The sequence below is a fragment of the Haemorhous mexicanus genome, chromosome 5 (genome assembly GCF_027477595.1).
Source record: "Haemorhous mexicanus isolate bHaeMex1 chromosome 5, bHaeMex1.pri, whole genome shotgun sequence".
NCBI classification, from domain to species: Eukaryota; Metazoa; Chordata; class Aves; order Passeriformes; family Fringillidae; genus Haemorhous; species Haemorhous mexicanus.
Window position 1 is genome coordinate 75,668,435 of NC_082345.1, and position 17,618 is coordinate 75,686,052.

At 64.2% G+C, this 17,618-nt stretch overlaps 1 protein-coding gene across 3 annotated transcripts in view; it reads left to right on the forward strand.

Moving 5' to 3' along the window:
• SBF1 (SET binding factor 1) overlaps window positions 1–17,618 on the forward strand; it is a 73,005-nt gene that overhangs the window by 39,702 nt on the left and 15,685 nt on the right. For all 3 annotated transcript variants that reach the window (XM_059847660.1, XM_059847661.1, XM_059847662.1), the window contains exons 5-19: window positions 29–139; window positions 4,987–5,092; window positions 5,529–5,661; window positions 7,064–7,172; window positions 7,630–7,743; window positions 8,505–8,582; window positions 9,082–9,195; window positions 10,112–10,240; window positions 12,767–12,865; window positions 13,529–13,733; window positions 14,985–15,097; window positions 15,827–15,976; window positions 16,067–16,135; window positions 16,545–16,703; window positions 17,046–17,305. In XM_059847660.1, coding sequence (XP_059703643.1) covers window positions 29–139; window positions 4,987–5,092; window positions 5,529–5,661; window positions 7,064–7,172; window positions 7,630–7,743; window positions 8,505–8,582; window positions 9,082–9,195; window positions 10,112–10,240; window positions 12,767–12,865; window positions 13,529–13,733; window positions 14,985–15,097; window positions 15,827–15,976; window positions 16,067–16,135; window positions 16,545–16,703; window positions 17,046–17,305 — 1,949 coding nt within the window. The remainder of the gene's footprint in view (window positions 1–28; window positions 140–4,986; window positions 5,093–5,528; window positions 5,662–7,063; window positions 7,173–7,629; window positions 7,744–8,504; window positions 8,583–9,081; window positions 9,196–10,111; window positions 10,241–12,766; window positions 12,866–13,528; window positions 13,734–14,984; window positions 15,098–15,826; window positions 15,977–16,066; window positions 16,136–16,544; window positions 16,704–17,045; window positions 17,306–17,618) is intronic.

Genomic DNA, 17,618 nt, shown 5'->3' on the forward strand with positions numbered 1-17,618 from the left:
CTCATCCCTGCTCTGCTCCCCTCTCCAGAACAGCCTGGGGCTGATCTACACCATCTACGTGGACGGGCTGAGCGTGTCCCTGGAGAACGTCATCGGGAACCTGCTGACCTGCACCATCCCCATCACGGGGGGAGCACAGGTGGGTGTCCTGGCGTCCTGCTGCCCCCTCCCTGGCCTCACTCTGTCCCCTCAGAGCCCAGCCCCAGTCCTGCTCCCTGCTCTCCATGCCGGAGTGGGCCCCGTGGGCAGGGCCTGGCTCATTGCCCTGCTGCTTTCCCGAGTGCTTCCAAGCACAGATCCCACTCAGATCCTCAAGTAGCCAAGGAGCTCCTGCTGCAGCTTCTGTCCTGGCTCCTGCTGCCTTGGGAGGGAGCACCAGGGGCTTGACGTGGGTGCTGCTCAATCCATGCAGGCATTCCCTGGTCCGTGGGCACTCCTGGGGTCTGGCTCTGCACTCAGCCCTGTGGGATCCTCCTGTGGAGAGCTGCTCCAGAGCAAGTGGTCACGGGCCATCTGTGAGAGCAGGGCTGGGACAGCTGTGGGGACATGGGCCAGCAGGGCCGGGACAGCAGCCTGGAGCTCTCCTCGGGGCACTGGCCTGGTGCTGTGCCTGTGTCTGTGCCAAGTCCTGTGCCCATGGCTGTGCCAAGTCCTGTGCCCATGGCTGTGCCCGGTCCTGTGCCCATGGCTGTGCCAGGTCCTGTGCCCATGGCTGTGCCAGGTCCTGTGCCCATGGCTGTGCCAAGTCCTGCACTGGGTCCTGTGCCTGTACTGGGGGCCTGAGGAGCATCAGCTTCTCCTGCAGCTGAGGCCACCAACCCCCCCTGCTGTCCCCTCAGAACCATGTGTCCCTCCAGCCTGCCCCACTCCAGGCCAGCTGGGCTCAGCACATGGAGCTGGGAGGCTCCTTGGGGGTGGCAGAGAGGGAAAGCCCAGCTAGACCCCCTGGCAGGAGGCTGGGGACAGCAATTTGTGCCCTGGAGCTCTCGTGCCCTGCTGGCACCTGGGATGTCCCCGTGGATGTGTGCTTGGTCCCCATGTGCCTTCCCTCGGCCGAGCTCCCCTTCCTCCAGCACAGAGTGCCAGGAATGATCCCACAGCCAGGCTGATCCTGGAGGAGCCTTGGCCAGGCTGGGACAGCACCATGGGACACTGGGACAGCACCACGGGACACTGGGACAGCACCACGGGACACTGGGACAGCACCATGGGGCACTGGGACAGCATGGCAGGGTACTGGGACAGCAACACAGGGTACTGGGACAGCACCATAGGACACTTGGACAACACCACGGGACACTGGGACAGCTCTGCAGGGCACTGGGACAGCATGGCAGGGTACTGGGACAGCACCATGGGACACTGGGACAACACCATGGGGCACTGGGACAGCTCTGCAGGGCACAGGGACAACACCATGGGGCACTGGGACAGCATGGCAGGGTACTGGGACAGCAACACAGAGTACTGGGACAGCACCATGGGACATTGGGACAGCACCACGGGGCAGTGGGACAGCTCTGCAGGGCACTGGGACAGCACCATGGGACACTGGGACAACAACACAGGGCACTGGGACAGCTCTGCAGAGTACTGGGACAGCAGCACGGGGCACTGGGACAGCAGCACAGGGCACTGGGACAGCTCTGCAGGGCACTGGGACAGCACCATGGGACACTGGGACAACAGCATGGGGCACTGGGACAGCTCTGCAGGGCACTGGGACAGCACCATGGGGCACTGGGACAGCAGCACGGGGCACTGGGACAGCATGGCAGGGCACTGGGACAGCATGGCAGGGTACTGGGACAGCAACACAGGGTACTGGGACAGCACCACGGGACACTGGGACAGCACCATGGGACACTGGGACAGCACCATGGGGCACTGGGACAGCATGGCAGGGTACTGGGACAGCAACACAGGGTACTGGGACAGCACCATGGGACATTGGGACAGCGCCACGGGGCAGTGGGACAGCTCTGCAGGGCACTGGAACAGCACCATGGGACACTGGGACAACAACACAGGGCACTGGGACAGCTCTGCAGAGTACTGGGACAGCAGCACGGGGCACTGGGACAGCAGCACGGGGCACTGGGACAGCTCTGCAGGGCACTGGGACAGCACCATGGGACACTGGGACAACACCACGGGACATTGGGACAACACCATGGGGCACTTTGACAGCACCATGGGACACTGGGACAGCTCTGCAGGGCACTGGGACAGCTCTGCAGGGCACTGGGACAACAGCATGGGGCACTGGGACAGCAGCACAGGCCCCGGTGGCTGCGCAGGGGTTCCCTCCCCGCGGTGCCCTGACCCGAGGGGCTCTCCCTGATCCCGTGTCACAGCGGGATTTGGGGCAGGTGCTGCTCCTCGTTCCGGGCTCCCCCTGGCACCCAGAGCCATGCGGGTCCCGGGAGAAGCCGGCGGTGCTGCCGGGAGTTGTGGAGGGGGTGGGGCCAGGCCTGTCCCCGTGCTCCGGGCAGAGTGAGGTGCTGCCCGTGCCCAGGCTGTGCCAGGCACCCGGGTTTGCAGTCCCTTCCCACGGGATCTGCCCGGATCCGGCTCCTCCCGGCGGGACCAGGGGCGGCTGCCGCAGCAGGACGGCTTCTCCTGCCACCATGGCTCGCTGAGCTTGGCACAGATCCGTGCCCCCAGCTGGGGCAGGATGGCTCTCACCGTGGGAACAGGGACTGTGTGACAGGGGGGACAGGTGGCACTTCCCTTCCCGTGGTTTTCCTGCTCTCCTGCTGTGTCCAGCGCTCCTTCCCGGTGGTGCCGTCGGCATTGCTTTCACTCTGTATCTGTGTCTGTGGGCTCCTCTCCTGTCCCATTGTCCCTGCTGGTGTCCCTGTCTGTGTCTGTGGGCTCCTCTCCTGTCCCATTGTCTCTGCTGGTGTCCCTGTCTGTGGGCTCCTTTCCTGTCCCATTGTCCCTGCTGGTGTCCCTGTGTCTGTGGGCTCCTTTCCTGTCCCATTGTCCCTGCTGGTGTCCCTGTGTCTGTGGGCTCCTCTCCTGTCCCATTGTCTCTGCTGGTGTCCCTGTCTGTGTCTGTGGGCTCCTCTCCTGTCCCATTGTCCCTGCTGGTGTCCCTGTCTGTGTCTGTGGGCTCCTCTCCTGTCCCACTGTCCCTGCTGGTGTCCCTGTCTGTGTCTGTGGGCTCCTCTCCTGTCCCATTGTCCCTGCTGGTGTCCCTGTGTCTGTGGGCTCCTCTCCTGTCCCATTGTCCCTGCTGGTGTCCCTGTCTGTGTCTGTGGGCTCCTCTCCTGTCCCACTGTCCGTGCTGGTGTCCCTGTCTGTGTCTGTGGGCTCCTTTCCTGTCCCATTGTCCCTGCTGGTGTCCCTGTCTGTGTCTGTGGGCTCCTCTCCTGTCCCATTGTCCCTGCTGGTGTCCCTGTCTGTGTCTGTGGGCTCCTTTCCTGTCCCATTGTCCCTGCTGGTGTCCCTGTCTGTGTCTGTGGGCTCCTTTCCTGTCCCATTGTCCCTGCTGGTGTCCCTGTGTCTGTGGGCTCCTCTCCTCTTGTCCCTGCTGGTGTCCCTGTGTCTGTGGGCTCCTCTCCTCTTGTCCCTGCTGGTGTCCCTGTCTGTGGGCTCCTCTCCTGTCCCACTGTCCCTGCTGGTGTCCCTGTCTGTGTCTGTGGGCTCCTCTCCTGTCCCATTGTCCCTGCTGGTGTCCCTGTCTGTGTCTGTGGGCTCCTTTCCTGTCCCATTGTCCCTGCTGGTGTCCCTGTCTGTGTCTGTGGGCTCCTGTCCCATTGTCCCTGCTGGTGTCCCTGTCTGTGTCTGTGGGCTCCTCTCCTGTCCCATTGTCCCTGCTGGTGTCCCTGTCTGTGTCTGTGGGCTCCTCTCCTGTCCCACTGTCCCTGCTGGTGTCAGTGTCCCCACTGTGCCTGTCTGTGTGTCCTAACTGACTGTGCTCTCTGTCTGTCCCACCTCAGCCTGACGTGGAGGACGAAGCCGTGGTACGAACTCCTTTTCTCTCCCATCTTCTTTTCCCCACCTTTTCTCTCCCCACTCTGGGTCTGTCCCCTCGTTAGCAGCCTCTCTGTTAATTGCTGTGACCCAGCCCCAGGTCCCGGTGGTCTCAGGGCACCCTCGGGTGTGTGTCCCACCCGAGGGCAGCCAGGGTGTCCCTGGGCTCTGGGAAGGGGCTGAATTCCAGGCACACCTCGCTGGGTGCCCTGCTGGGGTCATGACAGCGCAGCTCAGGGCTCTGGCTCTGCCCAGCCATGGATTTTGGGGCTGTTCTGCCAGGAGGTGGCTGCAGTGGGAGCGCTGCTCCTGCAGGAGCATTTTCCCTGGAGGGGTGTGGAAAGAGGAGGAGAGGGGCCTGGAGACAGCCTGGGGAAGTTTGAGTGTCCCTGGGAACGAGCTCAGGGCTGGGAATATTCCGTGGTACCAGGGAAGAAGCACCCATCCTGTGCCTGGGGTGTCTGTCCCTTCCCCCAGGATATTCCTCAGGATATTCTCAGGGTATTCCTTCCACTGGAGAGGCTGCAGAGCTGGGGCTGCTCCTGGGCACAGCCAGGCTGGGACAGGGGAGCTGCTCCCTTGGCTCCAAGGGCCTGGGAGAGGCTTGAATTCCCCTTGAGTCCTGGGGAGCCCTCTTATCCTGGAGAGCTTTTGAATCCTGGGGAGCCCTCATGTCCCGGAGAGCCATTGTGTCCCCTCAGCACGTGGATCTTGGGGCTCTTGGGACATTGTTGGCACTGGCTGGGGGTGTTGCAGGAGGTGCCCTCCTTCCCCTCAGCCCAGGGACCCAGTCAAGCACCCAGTGGGTGCTGTGGCAGCATCTTCTCTCTTTCCCTTTTCCTTTTCCTCTTTCCCTTTCTCTTTCCCTTTCCCTCTTCCCACAGCAGCCGGGGTTGTGCTGGGGCATGGTGGCCCTGGCCCTGTGCCTAGGGGGTCTGGCTGCCCCTGCCCTGGCCCTGTCCCTCTCTGGGTGGCCCTGGTGACCAGGTGTGTGTTGCCTTGCAGAGGACGATCTCTCTGGGAGCGGGGGACAGGCAGGTGATCCAGACCCCCATCAATGACTCGCTGCCCGTCAGCAGCTGCAGCGTGGCCCTGCTCTTCCGCCAGCTCGGTGAGACATGTCCCCACCCTGCCCCCGTGGCACCTGCGGGTCACCTCCCTGCGGGTCACCTCCTGCGTGTGGCTCTGAGCTCGGTCCTGGCTGAGCCTCCCTGGCCCTGCTGTGCCATCCCTTTTCCAGGAGGGTGGGACTGGGGCTGGGGTCTGGAGGAGCAGCCCGGGGCTGCCACTGGCCTTGTGTCCCCCAGGAAAGGCCACCCCGTGCCCCCCAGGGAAGGCCACCAGCCCCAGGAGGGATGGAGCATCTCTGGGAAGAGGGGAGCACACCTGACAGTGACCAGAACCACGAGTGGCTCTCTGGGGGATGCTGAGCTCCTCTCCTGGCAGGGTGCAGGGACGGGGAGCAGGCTGCAGCCAGGGTGGGATCGGGGGTCTCTGAGGGGTGTCAGGGACCCCTGAGTGCTGAGCCCCTGCTGTGCCCTGCCCAGGCATCACCAACGTGCTGTTCCTGTTCTGCGCGGCGCTGACCGAGCACAAGATCCTGTTCCTCTCCAGCAGCTACCAGAGGCTGACGGACGCCTGCCGCGCCCTCCTGGCTCTCATGTTCCCCCTCAAGTACAGGTGAGGGTCTCCGAGCCTCCAGCTGTGCCAGCTGTGCCAGCTGTGCCCCTGTCCCACCCCCGGTGCCTCCCGGGGTCTGGGGAATAGCTGGGAAATGTTCTGTCCTTCCTGCTGAGCAGGGACAGGACCCAGGGAACGGCTGGAGCTGTGCCAGGGGAGGGATAGCATGGACATCAGGACAGGCTCTTTTCCAAGGGTGCTGGCACTGCCCAGGCTCCCCAGGGAACGGGCACAGCCCCAGAGCTCCAGGAGCGTTTGGACACTGCTGCCAGGGATGCCCAGGCTGGGATTGTTGGGGTGTCTGTGCAGGGCCAGGAGCTGGATCTGTGATCCCTGTGGGCCCTTCCCACTCAGGAGATTCCACGGTTCTGTGAGCAGGAGTGAGGTGTTCCAGCAGTGTCTGTGCTGGTGGTGGCCAAGCCCCCATGGTGACTCCTGTGGGATGGCTGGAACCCTGCTCACCCTGGGAGCTGGGAATGTCCCTCGGGGAGTGGGAGCACAGCCCTGGGGCTCCTGGCAGCTCTGCCAGGGCTGGGCTGGGACAGAGGTTCCTGGCCAGCTCCTATCCCCAGGCTGCAGAGAGGGCGTTGCTGTCCCAGAGGAACCTTCCTTTTCACAGAATTATGGAATCCTTGAGCTTGGAAAAGACCTCCAGGGTCACCAAGTCCAAGGTGTTCCTGATCCCCTCCTTGTCCCTAGCCCAGAGCTCTGAGTGCCACCTCCAAGAATTCCTTGGATGCCTCCAAGGATGGGCACTCCAAAGTTCCCTGGGCAGCCCCTGCCAAGGCCTGACCCTCTTTTCATGGGGAATTTTCCTGAAATTCTTCTTTTGGAGTTAATGGCTCTGCTGGAAACCCTTTCTTTGGTTAGACTTTGATTATAACCCCAGGACCAGACAGGGATCGTATCATGGCATCATGAAATCCTAGGATAATTTGGATTGGAAGGGACCTCCAAGCCCCTCCAGTGCCACCCCTGCCATGGCAGGGACACCTCCCACTGTCCCAGGCTGCTCCAGCCCCAGTGTCCAGCCTGGCCTTGGACACTCCAGGGATGCAGGGGCAGCCCCAGCTGCTCTGGCAGTTCCAGCCCAGGCAGGAATTCCTCATTGCCCAGATCCCATCCATGCCTGCCCTCTGGCAGTGGGAGCCATTCCCTGTGTCCTGTCCCTGCAGGCCTTGTCCTCAGTCCCTCTCAGGGCATTCACAGGGATGGGGCAGCCACAGCCTTTGGGAGCCATGTGTGGCCGAGGGACTGGGGGTGCCAGGGGCACTCTGGACACAGCTCCAGAGCTGGGATGGTGTCTGGCTGTGCCAGGACAGGGCTGGAATGTGGGGCAGGGCTGGCATGGCTGCAGTGGGGCTGTGTTTGGGGCTGGTTTTGAGGCTGTTTCTGCTTGCAGTTTCACCTACGTGCCCATCCTGCCCGCCCAGCTCCTGGAGGTGCTGAGCACCCCCACCCCCTTCATCATTGGTGTCCACTCCATCTTCCAGTCGGAGACCCAGGAGCTGGTGAGAGGCTGTGTTCCCTGGCCTGCTGCCAGGGGGCTGGGGACGAGCAGCGTGGGTGTCACAGCTCGGGTGACAGCTCGATCTGTCCTTAGGGTGCCCAGGGCTTCGTGTGCTCAGCCCAGGATGCATCCACGTGTCCCACACTAGCCAGGGGAATGGCTGGGTCCCATGGGAATGGCCCGGGCTCGTGGGAGTGGCTGGGTCACATGGGAATGGCTGGGTCCCTCTCCTGCCAGGCATCCCCCTGTCCCCCCAGTGGGGGATCCCAGTGTGTCCTTGGATTTGGGGACAGGATGGGACACAGGGACTGCTGAGTGCTCGGGGAAGGTGGGGAGGAGCCAGAGCCCACTCCCAGCCCTTTCCTGAGGCAGCTCACCTGGATAGCTCCCCATCACCTGTGGGATTGGGAGGTGGGATTGGGAGGTGGGGCTGTGTCCCACTGCTGTCCCCCTCCCAGCTGGACGTGGTGATCGCGGACCTGGATGGCGGCACCGTGAACGTCCCGGAGTGCGTGCACATCTCCCTGCTCCCCGAGCCCCTGCTCCAGCAGACACGGGAAGCCCTGTCCATGGTGAGTGCCACGGCATTCCCGGTGCCCACAGCATCCCCGAGGTGCCAGCACCATCCCCTGGCCATGACTCGTGTGGCCAGGGAGCTGGGAGTGGAGCCGGGGCTCCTCTGTGAGCAGGATTCCTACCTTGGGGTCCTGTCCACGCTTTTGGGGTCGTGTCCATGCCTTTGGGGTCGTGTCCATGCCTTTGGGGTCCTGCCCATGCCTTTGGGGTCGTGTCACGGGGACCATTCCTGATCCAGTGGCCTCTGGCCAGCACCCTGGGAATGACACACATTTCCATGGGAGCTGGGAGTGGAGCAGCAGGGGTTCCTCTGTGATTCCTGCCCTGGGGTGCTGCTGCCCCTGTCACAGTGGCCATTCCCAGTCCAATGCCCTCTGGTATCCTGCAGTGCCGGGGGGGTTCCTTTGGCAGAGGTTTCTGGGAATGTGGTGCTGGCTCCTGGCCCGGGGCAGGAAGCAGCTGTGGCCTGGCTGCTCCTGTGTTCCCGAGGCACTGCTGGAGCAGCTCCTGCTCCTCCTGGGGGCAGTGGGGGGTGAAGGTCTCCCTGGCAGAGCAGGAGGGGCTCCCCCTTCCCTGGGGTCCCAGTGCCAGCCATGCTTCCCAAGGCAGGGTGAGGCCCAGCAGAGCATTCCTGATCCCCCATGGTTTGTCTCCAGGCCCCTCAGACCTTTTCCACAGGGGCTATGGGGTCTCTGGGGGAATGTCCTTGGCTTCTCCAGCCAGGATGGAGCCTGAGCTGAGTGTCCTCCCTGGGCAGGTCCTGGACCCCGAGCTGGAGGTGGCCGACCTTGCCTTCCCCCCTTCCACCATTTCCGCCTCTTCCCTCAAGATGCAGGTGAGTGGTGGGAAGGGGAGGGACCCTGGGTGAGGGGCTGTTCCCCAGGGCCACCATTCCAGCCCTGTGTCCATCCAAGGCCAGGCCACTGCTCCGAGCCGTGGCTGGATCCTGCAGTGCCGTGGGTTCCACACTCAGGGCCAGGGTGGAGCAGACAGGGAATGCTTGGGCTTGCAGCATTCCCAGAGCTCCCTCTCCTCTCTGTGCAGCTCTGGGGGGCAGGGCAGTGAATCCCGTGCCCCTTTTCCCTGGAATCTCAGCCGCATTCCCTGCCCTCACCCTGGGGGTGATCCCGGGCTGGGGGAAATGCCTGCCCCGGCAGCTGCCCTGGCCACGGCCTGAGCCCCACCAGCCCAGGCTGGGGGAAATCCCTGCCCCAGGAGCTGCCCTGGCCACAGCCTGAGCCCCACCAGCCCGGGCTGGGGGAAATCCCTGCCCCAGGAGCTGCCCTGGCCACAGCCTGAGCCCCACCAGCCCGGGCTGTGCTTCCCTGTTGCAGGACAAGGAGATCCGGGCCGTGTTCCTGCGCCTGTTTGCTCAGCTGCTGCAGGGCTACCGCTGGTGCCTGCACATCATCCGCATCCACCCCGAGCCCGTCATCCGCTTCCACAAGGTGAGGGCCTCCTCGGGGCTGGGCTGAGCCGGGCTGGGACAGCTGAGTCCAGGAAACGGGCCTGCCTTTCCAGGCAGTGACCGCCCCAGCATCCCTGCCAGCCCACCTGCATCCCGTGTTTGTCCTCGAGCGTGCCGAGGTCTCCCGGGGCAGGAGTGCTTCCCTGCCTGGGTGTTCCTGCAGAGCTCAGCGAGGAGGGAGCCCAGGCCTGCAGCTGGGTGTTTTGGGAGATCTTGGCACTGCTGAGGGACCAGCTGCAGTCCTCTGGCCCTGAGTCCCTCTGGCCTTGTGTCCCTGAGTCCCTCTGACTTTGTGTTCCTGTGCCTCTCTGTCCCTGTGTTCCGGAGTACCTCTGGCCTTGTATCCCTGTGTCCCTGTATTCCTGTGAACCTGCATCCCTGTGTCCTTGTGTGCCTATGTCCCAGAGTCCCTCTGGCTTTGTGTCCCCATGTCCCTGTGTCCCTGTGTCCCTCTGTCCCTGTATTCCTGTGCCCCTGTGTCCCAGAGTCCCTCTGGCCCTGTGCCCCCATGTCTCTGTGTCCCTCTGTCCCTGTATTCCTGTGTCCCTGTGTCCCAGAGTCCCTCTGGCCCTGTGCCCCCATGTCCCCGTGTCCCTCTGCCCTATATCCCTGTGCCCCTGTGTCCCAGAGTCCCTCTGGCCCTGTGACCCCATGTCCCTGTGTCCCTCTGCCCTATATCCCTGTGTCCCTGTGTCCTGCTTCTGCATGCCAAGGTGACACCAGAGCCCTTCCCTTGTCCTGCTGCCATGGGCCAGAGGCTCTGCTTTCCATGCCAACCCTGTCCCTGTGCCCAGGTGGCGCAGGGCGGGAGGTGGCAGCGTCCCAGTGCCACCCAGCTGCCCACCCATGATGTGGTGTCACCCACTCTGCTGATGGCACCGCCGTTCCCTTGGCAGGCGGCGTTCCTGGGCCAGCGGGGGCTCACGGAGGACGATTTCCTCACCAAGGTGCTGGAGGGGATGGCCTTCGCTGGCTTTGTCACCGAGCGCGGGGCTCCCTACCGCCCCATCGACCTCTTCGACGAGGTGGGGCCGCGGGGCAGCTCCCCTTCCCACATCCCGGGATCTGTGGGGCGGAGCGGGATCTGTGGGGCTGAGAGGGATCTGTGGGGCTGAGAGGGATCTGTGGGGTCTGAGTGGGATCTGTGGGGCTGAGTGGGATCTGTGGGGCTGAGAGGGATCTGTGGGGCTGAGTGGGATCTGTGGGGCTGAGTGGGATCTGTGGGGCTGAGCTGGATCTGTGGGGCTGAGCGGGATCTGTGGGGCTGAGCGGGATCTGTGGGGCTGAGAGGGATCTGTGGGGCTGAGTGGGATCTGTGGGGTCTGAGTGGGATCTGTGGGGCTGAGTGGGATCTGTGGGGCTGAGAGGGATCTGTGGGGCTGAGTGGGATCTGTGGGGCTGAGTGGGATCTGTGGGGCTGAGCTGGATCTGTGGGGCTGAGAGGGATCTGTGGGGCTGAGAGGGATCTGTGGGGCTGAGTGGGATCTGTGGGGCTGAGAGGGATCTGTGGGGCTGAGAGGGATCTGCGGGGCTGAGTGGGATCTGTGGGGCTGAGTGGGATCTGTGGGGCTGAGAGGGATCTGTGGGGTCTGAGTGGGATCTGTGGGGTCTGGGAGGGATCTGTGGGGCTGAGTGGGATCTGTGGGGCTGAGCTGGATCTGTGGGGTCTGAGTGGGATCTGTGGGGTCTGAGTGGGATCTGTGGGGCTGAGCGGGATCTGTGGGGCTGAGCGGGATCTGTGGGGTCTGAGTGGGATCTGTGGGGTCAGAGCGGGATCTGTGGGGTCTGGGTGGGATCTGTGGGGCTGAGAGGGATCTGTGGGGCTGAGTGGGATCTGTGGGGCTGAGTGGGATCTGTGGGGGCTGAGTGGGATCTGTGGGGGCTGAGTGGGATCTGTGGGGCTGAGAGGGATCTGTGGGGTCTGAGAGGGATCTGTGGGGTCTGAGCGGGATCTTTGGGGCTGAGAGGGATCTGTGGGGTCTGAGTGGGATCTGTGGGGTCTGAGTGGGATCTGTGGGGCTGAGTGGGATCTGTGGGGCTGAGCTGGATCTGTGGGGTCTGAGAGGGATCTTTGGGGCTGAGTGGGATCTGTGGGATCTGAGCAGGATCTGCCATGGCCTGAGTGGGATCTGTGGGGCTGAGGGGGATCTGTGGGGCTGAGGGGGATCTGTGGGGTCTGAGCGGGATCTGTGGGGCTGAGTGGGATCTGTGGGGCTGAGAGGGATCTGTGGGGCTGAGTGGGATCTGTGGGGCTGAGTGGGATCTGTGGGGCTGAGCGGGATGTGTGGGGCTGAGTGGGATCTGTGGGGCTGAGTGGGATCTGTGGGGCTGAGAGCGATCTGTGGGGCTGAGAGGGATCTGTGGGGCTGAGCAGGATCTGCCATGGCCTGAGTGGGATCTGTGGGGCTGAGGGGGATCTGTGGGGCTGAGAGGGATCTGTGGGGTCTGAGTGGGATCTGTGGGGCTGAGCAGGATCTGCCATGGCCTGAGTGGGATCTGTGGGGCTGAATGGGATCTGTGGGGCTGAGAGGGATCTGTGGGGTCTGAGTGGGATCTGTGGGGCTGAGCGGGATCTGTGGGGCTGAGAGGGATCTGTGGGGCTGAGTAGGATCTGTGGGGTCTGAGAGGGATCTGTGGGGCTGAGCAGGATCTGTGGGGCTGAGTGGGATCTGTGGGGCTGAGGGGGATCTGTGGGGCTGAGCGGGATCTGTGGGATCTGAGCGGGATCTGTGGGGCTGAGAGGGATCTGTGGGGTCTGAGAGGGATCTGTGGGGCTGAGCAGGATCTGTGGGGCTGAGAGGGATCTGTGGGGCTGAGGGGGATCTGTGGGGCTGAGCGGGATCTGTGGGATCTGAGCGGGATCTGTGGGGCTGAGAGGGATCTGTGGGGTCTGAGAGGGATCTGTGGGGCTGAGCAGGATCTGTGGGGCTGAGAGGATCTGTGGGGCTGAGGGGGATCTGTGGGGCTGAGCGGGATCTGTGGGGTCTGAGTGGGATCTGTGGGGCTGAGAGGGATCTGTGGGACTGAGAGGGATCTGTGGGGTCTGAGTGGGATCTGTGGGGCTGAGCAGGATCTGTGGGGCTGAGAGGGATCTGTGGGGTCTGAGTGGGATCTGTGGGGCTGAGAGGGATCTGTGGGGTCTGAGTGGGATCTGTGGGGCTGAGCGGGATCTGTGGGGTCTGAGTGGGATCTGCCATGGCCTGAGTGGGATCTGTGGGGCTGAGCGGGATCTGTGGGGCTGAGAGGGATCTGTGGGGCTGAGAGGGATCTGTGAGGCTGAGCGGGATCTATGGGGTCTGAGCGGGATCTGTGGGGCTGAATGGGATCTGCCGTGGCCTGAGCAGGATCTGTGGGGCTGAGAGGGATCTGTGGGGCTGAGCGGGATCTGCCGTGGCTTGAGCAGGATCTGTGGGGCTGAGCGGGATCTGTGGGGCTGAGCGGGATCTGTGGGGCTGAGTGGGATCTGCCGTGGCCTGAGCAGGATCTGCATGGCCCCGCGTTTGGGAGAGGCCCTGGAGCTGCTCCTGTCACCCCTGTCCTGTCCTCCCCAGCTCGTGGCCTACGAGGTGAAGCGCATGAAGGCGGAGGAGGGGAACAAGCAGAAAATCCTGAGGCACATCAAGGAGCTGGCAGAGAAACTCTACAAAAATGTGAGTCCTGGAGCCCCCGGGCAGGAGTGGGGATGTGCTGGGGGACACGGGGCAGGGAGAGCCTGGGTGGGGTCCTGGTCACTCTGTCCTCCCTGCATGACTCCTGGTGACAGATCCTGTCCCTCCTTGTGCTGTCATGTGTGGTCAGGCACATCCTCACATGCCCAGAGGTCCTGGGAGTGGGATTCCCTGGTTTTATAGGATCATCAATCCCAGAATCACAGAGGTTGGAAAAGACCCCCAGGGCTATCCAGTCCCAGCTGTGCCCAGTGCCCACCTTGTCCCCAGCCCAGAGCCCTGAGTGCCACCTCTGGGAATTCCCTGGACACCTCTGGGGATGGGGACTGGGCAGCTCCTTCCAAGGCCTGACCACCCTTTCCTGGAGGAAGTTCCTGCTGGTCCAACCTGAGCCTCCCTGGCCCAGCTGGAGGTTTCCAGCAGCACCTGAGGGCAGGAGTGCCCCCCGGGAGCCTCGAGTGGCTGGGATGGAGCTCCTGCTGGCACTTGGCTCATGGCCGTGCCACAGCTGTGCACCCCTAGGGCTGGGGGGAGCAAATCCTCGGGCTTGCAGATTGCAGCTGGGAGCAGAGCAGGGGGCTGGGGGCTCCTGCCCGGGAGGGGACACGCGGTGACCTCAGGGCTGAGCCGGAGCCGTCCCCGCAGGAGAACCCGTACCCCGCGGTGACCATGCACAAGGTGCAGAAGCCCACGGAGGGCTGCCACCTGCGCCTGCACCAGAAGCCCTTCCCACACCTGGACGAGGGCACCGTGCAGTGGATCATCGACCAGGCCACGGCCAAGCTGCAGACGGCCCCGCCCGCCGTCAAGGCTGAGAAGAAGTGCATGGTGCCCTCGGGACCCCCCATCGGTATGTGGGGCACGGGGGACCCTGTGCTGGGGGGCTGTGGGAGGCCATGGTGCCCTCGGGACCCCCCATCGGTGTGTGGGGCACGGGGGACCCTGTCCTGGGGGGCTGTGGGAGGCCATGGTGCCCTCGGGACCCCCCATCGGTGTGTGGGGCACGGGGGACCCTGTCCTGGGGGGCTGTGGGAGGCCATGGTGCCCTCAGGACCCCCATTGGTGTGTGGGGCATGGGGGACCCTGTCCTGGGGGGCTGTGGGAGGCCATGGTGCCCTAGGGACCCCCCATGGGTACATGGGGCACAGGGGACCCTGTCCTGGGGGGCTGTGGGAGGCCATGGTGCCCTCGGGACCCCCCATGGGTACATGGGGCACAGGGGACCCTGTCCTGGGGGGCTGTGGGAGGCCATGGTGCCCTCAGGACCCCCATCGGTGTGTGGGGCAGGGGGGACCCTGTCCTGGGGGGCTGTGGGAGGCCATGGTGCCCTCGGGACCCCCATTGGTGTGTGGGGCACAGGGGACCCTGTCCTGGGGGGCTGTGGGAGGCCATGGTGCCCTCGGGACCCCCCATGGGTACATGGGGCACAGGGGACCCTGTCCTGGGGGCTGTGGGAGGCCATGGTGCCCTCGGGACCCCCCATGGGTACATGGGGCACAGGGGACCCTGTCCTGGGGGGCTGTGGGAGGCCATGGTGCCCTCAGGACCCCCATCGGTGTGTGGGGCAGGGGGGACCCTGTCCTGGGGGGCTGTGGGAGGCCATGGTGCCCTCGGGACCCCCATTGGTGTGTGGGGCACAGGGGACCCTGTCCTGGGGGCTGTGGGAGGCCATGGTGCCCTCAGGACCCCCCATGGGTACATGGGGCACAGGGGACCCTGTCCTGGGGGGCTGTGGGAGGCCATGGTGCCCTCAGGACCCCCCATGGGTACATGGGGCACAGGGGACCCTGTCCTGGGGGGCTGTGGGAGGCCATGGTGCCCTCGGGACCCCCATTGGTGTGTGGGGCACAGGGGACCCTGTCCTGGGGGGCTGTGGGAGGCCATGGTGCCCTCGGGACCCCCATGGGCGACCCTGTCCTGGGGCACAGCACAGGAGTAAAACGTGGAGAAACAGCAGCTCCGACCCCCTTGGGGTTCTCAGCCTCCCAGGAGCTCCCAACACCCATGAAGGCCCTGTGGTCACCTGGACCAGGGGCACACGGGGTCCCCACCAGGGTGCCAGTCCCACCCTGCCTGGACTGACGGGATCTCTTCCATCCAGCTGCCATCCTGGAGCGCAACGGGAATGCCCTGGCCAACAGCGCCCGGCGCCTGGAGGTGGTCAGGAACTGCATCTCCTACGTCTTTGAGAACAAGATGCTGGAGGCCAAAAAGGTGAGGGGGGCTGGTGATGGGGGGTCGGTGTCCTCTGTGGGTGGAGAGGACATTCCCTGTCCTGTGCCCATGTCCTGCCACTTGGCTTAGGGTCATGAACTTGTGGAATCCCAGAGTTACTGAGGTTGGGAAATCCCTGTGAGCCCACTGAGTCCAACCATCCCCAGCACTGCCAAGGCCACCGCTGACCCTGTTCCCAAGTGCCACATCCACACGGCTTTGAAATCACTCCAAACCTCCCTGGGCAGCTGTGCCAGTGCCTGACCACCCTTTCCACAGGGAAATTCCTGCTGATGTCCCCCCTGAGCCTTCCCTGGCCCAGCTTGAATCTGTCCCCTGTCCTCCTGTCCCTGTTCCCTGGAGCAGAGCCCCACTCCCCCCTCAGTAGAAGGACCATGGAGCCATTTGGGTTGGCAATCCCTCTGGGACCATCAAGTCCCACCATTCCACAGCACTGCCGTGGCTACCACTGCCCCGTGACTTGTCCCTCTCCTGGTGTTCCTGGGATTTTGGCTGGTGCCTCCACACCAGCTCAGCTCCATTGCTTCATCTCCCAGTGCCCCTGGGCTCCTCCCCCTCCTCCATGGCCGAGTCCCGCCGGCCACACCTGGAATTCTGCCCTGCTTTGCCTCCGTGTCCGAGTGTATCCCCTGACACGGTGTGGGCCTGCTGGGTGTGGGAGCAGGGCTGTCCAGGCCCTGTCCCAGCCCACAAACCCCGTTCCCACAGCTGTTCCCAGCTGTGCTGCGTGCCATGAAGGGCCGGGCCGCCCGGCACTGCCTGACCCAGGAGCTGCACCTGCACGTGCAGCAGAACCGCGCCGTGCTGGACCACCAGCAGTTCGACTTCGTCATCCGCATGATGAACTGCTGCCTCCAGGTAGGGCAGGGCTGGGGGGCTCCTTCTTCCCGTGGGACACGGCAGGGGTCGGCCTCGGAGCGTCCCCTGGTCACGGCGCTCCCTCCCCAGGACTGCACGGCCATGGACGAGCACGGCATCGCCGCCGCCCTGCTGCCGCTGGTCACCGCCTTCTGCAGGGTGAGCGACTGCAGTGTCCCCACCCCGGAGCCCTCGGGATCCCCCCAGGTGGCAGAGGCTGCAGGGGGTGTCCCCTCAGGGCTTGTCAGCCTATGGCTCCTGCCCAGAATGTTCCACCCAGCCCAGACTGGCCCGAGGCTCCCAGGGAGGCTGGAACACCTGTGGGAAGGGGGTTGCTCTGGAAAGCCAGCTTGATCCCATGGTCAGGTTGGGCTGGGCTGAGCCTCTGGGCTCCGGGTGGGCTCTGAGCAAGAGAATTTTCAGGAAATGCTGGAGGAGCTCTGGTGCAGACATCCCTCCTGCCTGCCCAGGGCTTTCCCAGTGGCCAGCTGGAGGAGCAGGGACACCTGAGTGGAGAGCTCAGCACAAAGGCTGTGTGCAGATGGATTTTTTCCACCTCCTTCCACAGAAACTGAGCCCTGGCATCACCCAGTTTGCCTACAGCTGCGTGCAGGAGCACGTGGTGTGGACCAACATCCAGTTCTGGGAGGCCATGTTCTACTGTGATGTCCAGAACCACATCCGGGCCCTCTACCTGGACAGTGCCGAGGAGAACCACATGGAGCAGGTGGGAGGGTGGCCCAGGAGAGCTTTTCTCAAAGGGCTGGGGCTCATCATGGTGTTACAGAATCCTGGAATGGGTTGGGTAGGAACCTCAGAGCCCCTCCAGTGCCACCCCTGCCCTGGCAGGGACACCTCCCCCTGTCCCAGCCTGCTCCAGCCCCAGTGTCCAGCCTGGCCTTGGCCACTGCCAGGGATGCAGGGGCAGCCCCAGCTGCTCTGGCAGTTCCAGCCCAGCTGCATGTTCCGGGCAGCCTGCTCAGCTGAGGATGAGGGGCTGCACCCCAGTTCTGGGAGATCCCTGTGGGTCAGTCCATGCAGACAGCCCCATCCCTTCCCCCTGGCCCAGGAGAGCACGGAGGAGCCGCAGGAGGCCAAGTCGGCGCTGGAGATCGCGTCGGAGCAGCTGCGGCTGTGGCCCACCATGAGCCGGGAGAAGCAGCAGGAGCTGATCCAGAAGGAGGAGAGCACGGTGTTCAGCCAGGCCATCCACTACGCCAACAGGATGAGCTACCTGCTGCTGCCCCTGGACACCAGCAAGAACCGCCTGCTCCGCAGCTCCGGCCTGGGCGACGTGGAGAGCGTCAGCAACAGCTTCGTCACCAACAGGTGCTGGGGACACCGCTGACCCGAGCTGGGACGGAGCTCGTGGGGTGGGCCAGGCTGCTGTCAGGGAAAGATGTCCCTGCTCGCTGTGGGGGGTCGGACCCCTGTGAGGGTTCTTTGCAATCCCAGCCGTGCTGGGATTCCAGGGTTATGTCAGGACTGAGGCGGACTGTGGTGCCCAGGGGGGTTTCTGGGAGTGGGAGCTCTGCTGGGTCCGTGCTGGGAATGGGAACAGTCTTGGACTCTTGTCAGGAGCGGGAGGGAGCTTTGCAGGATCTCTGTCAGGAGTGGGAGCTCTCCTGGGATCATATGAGGA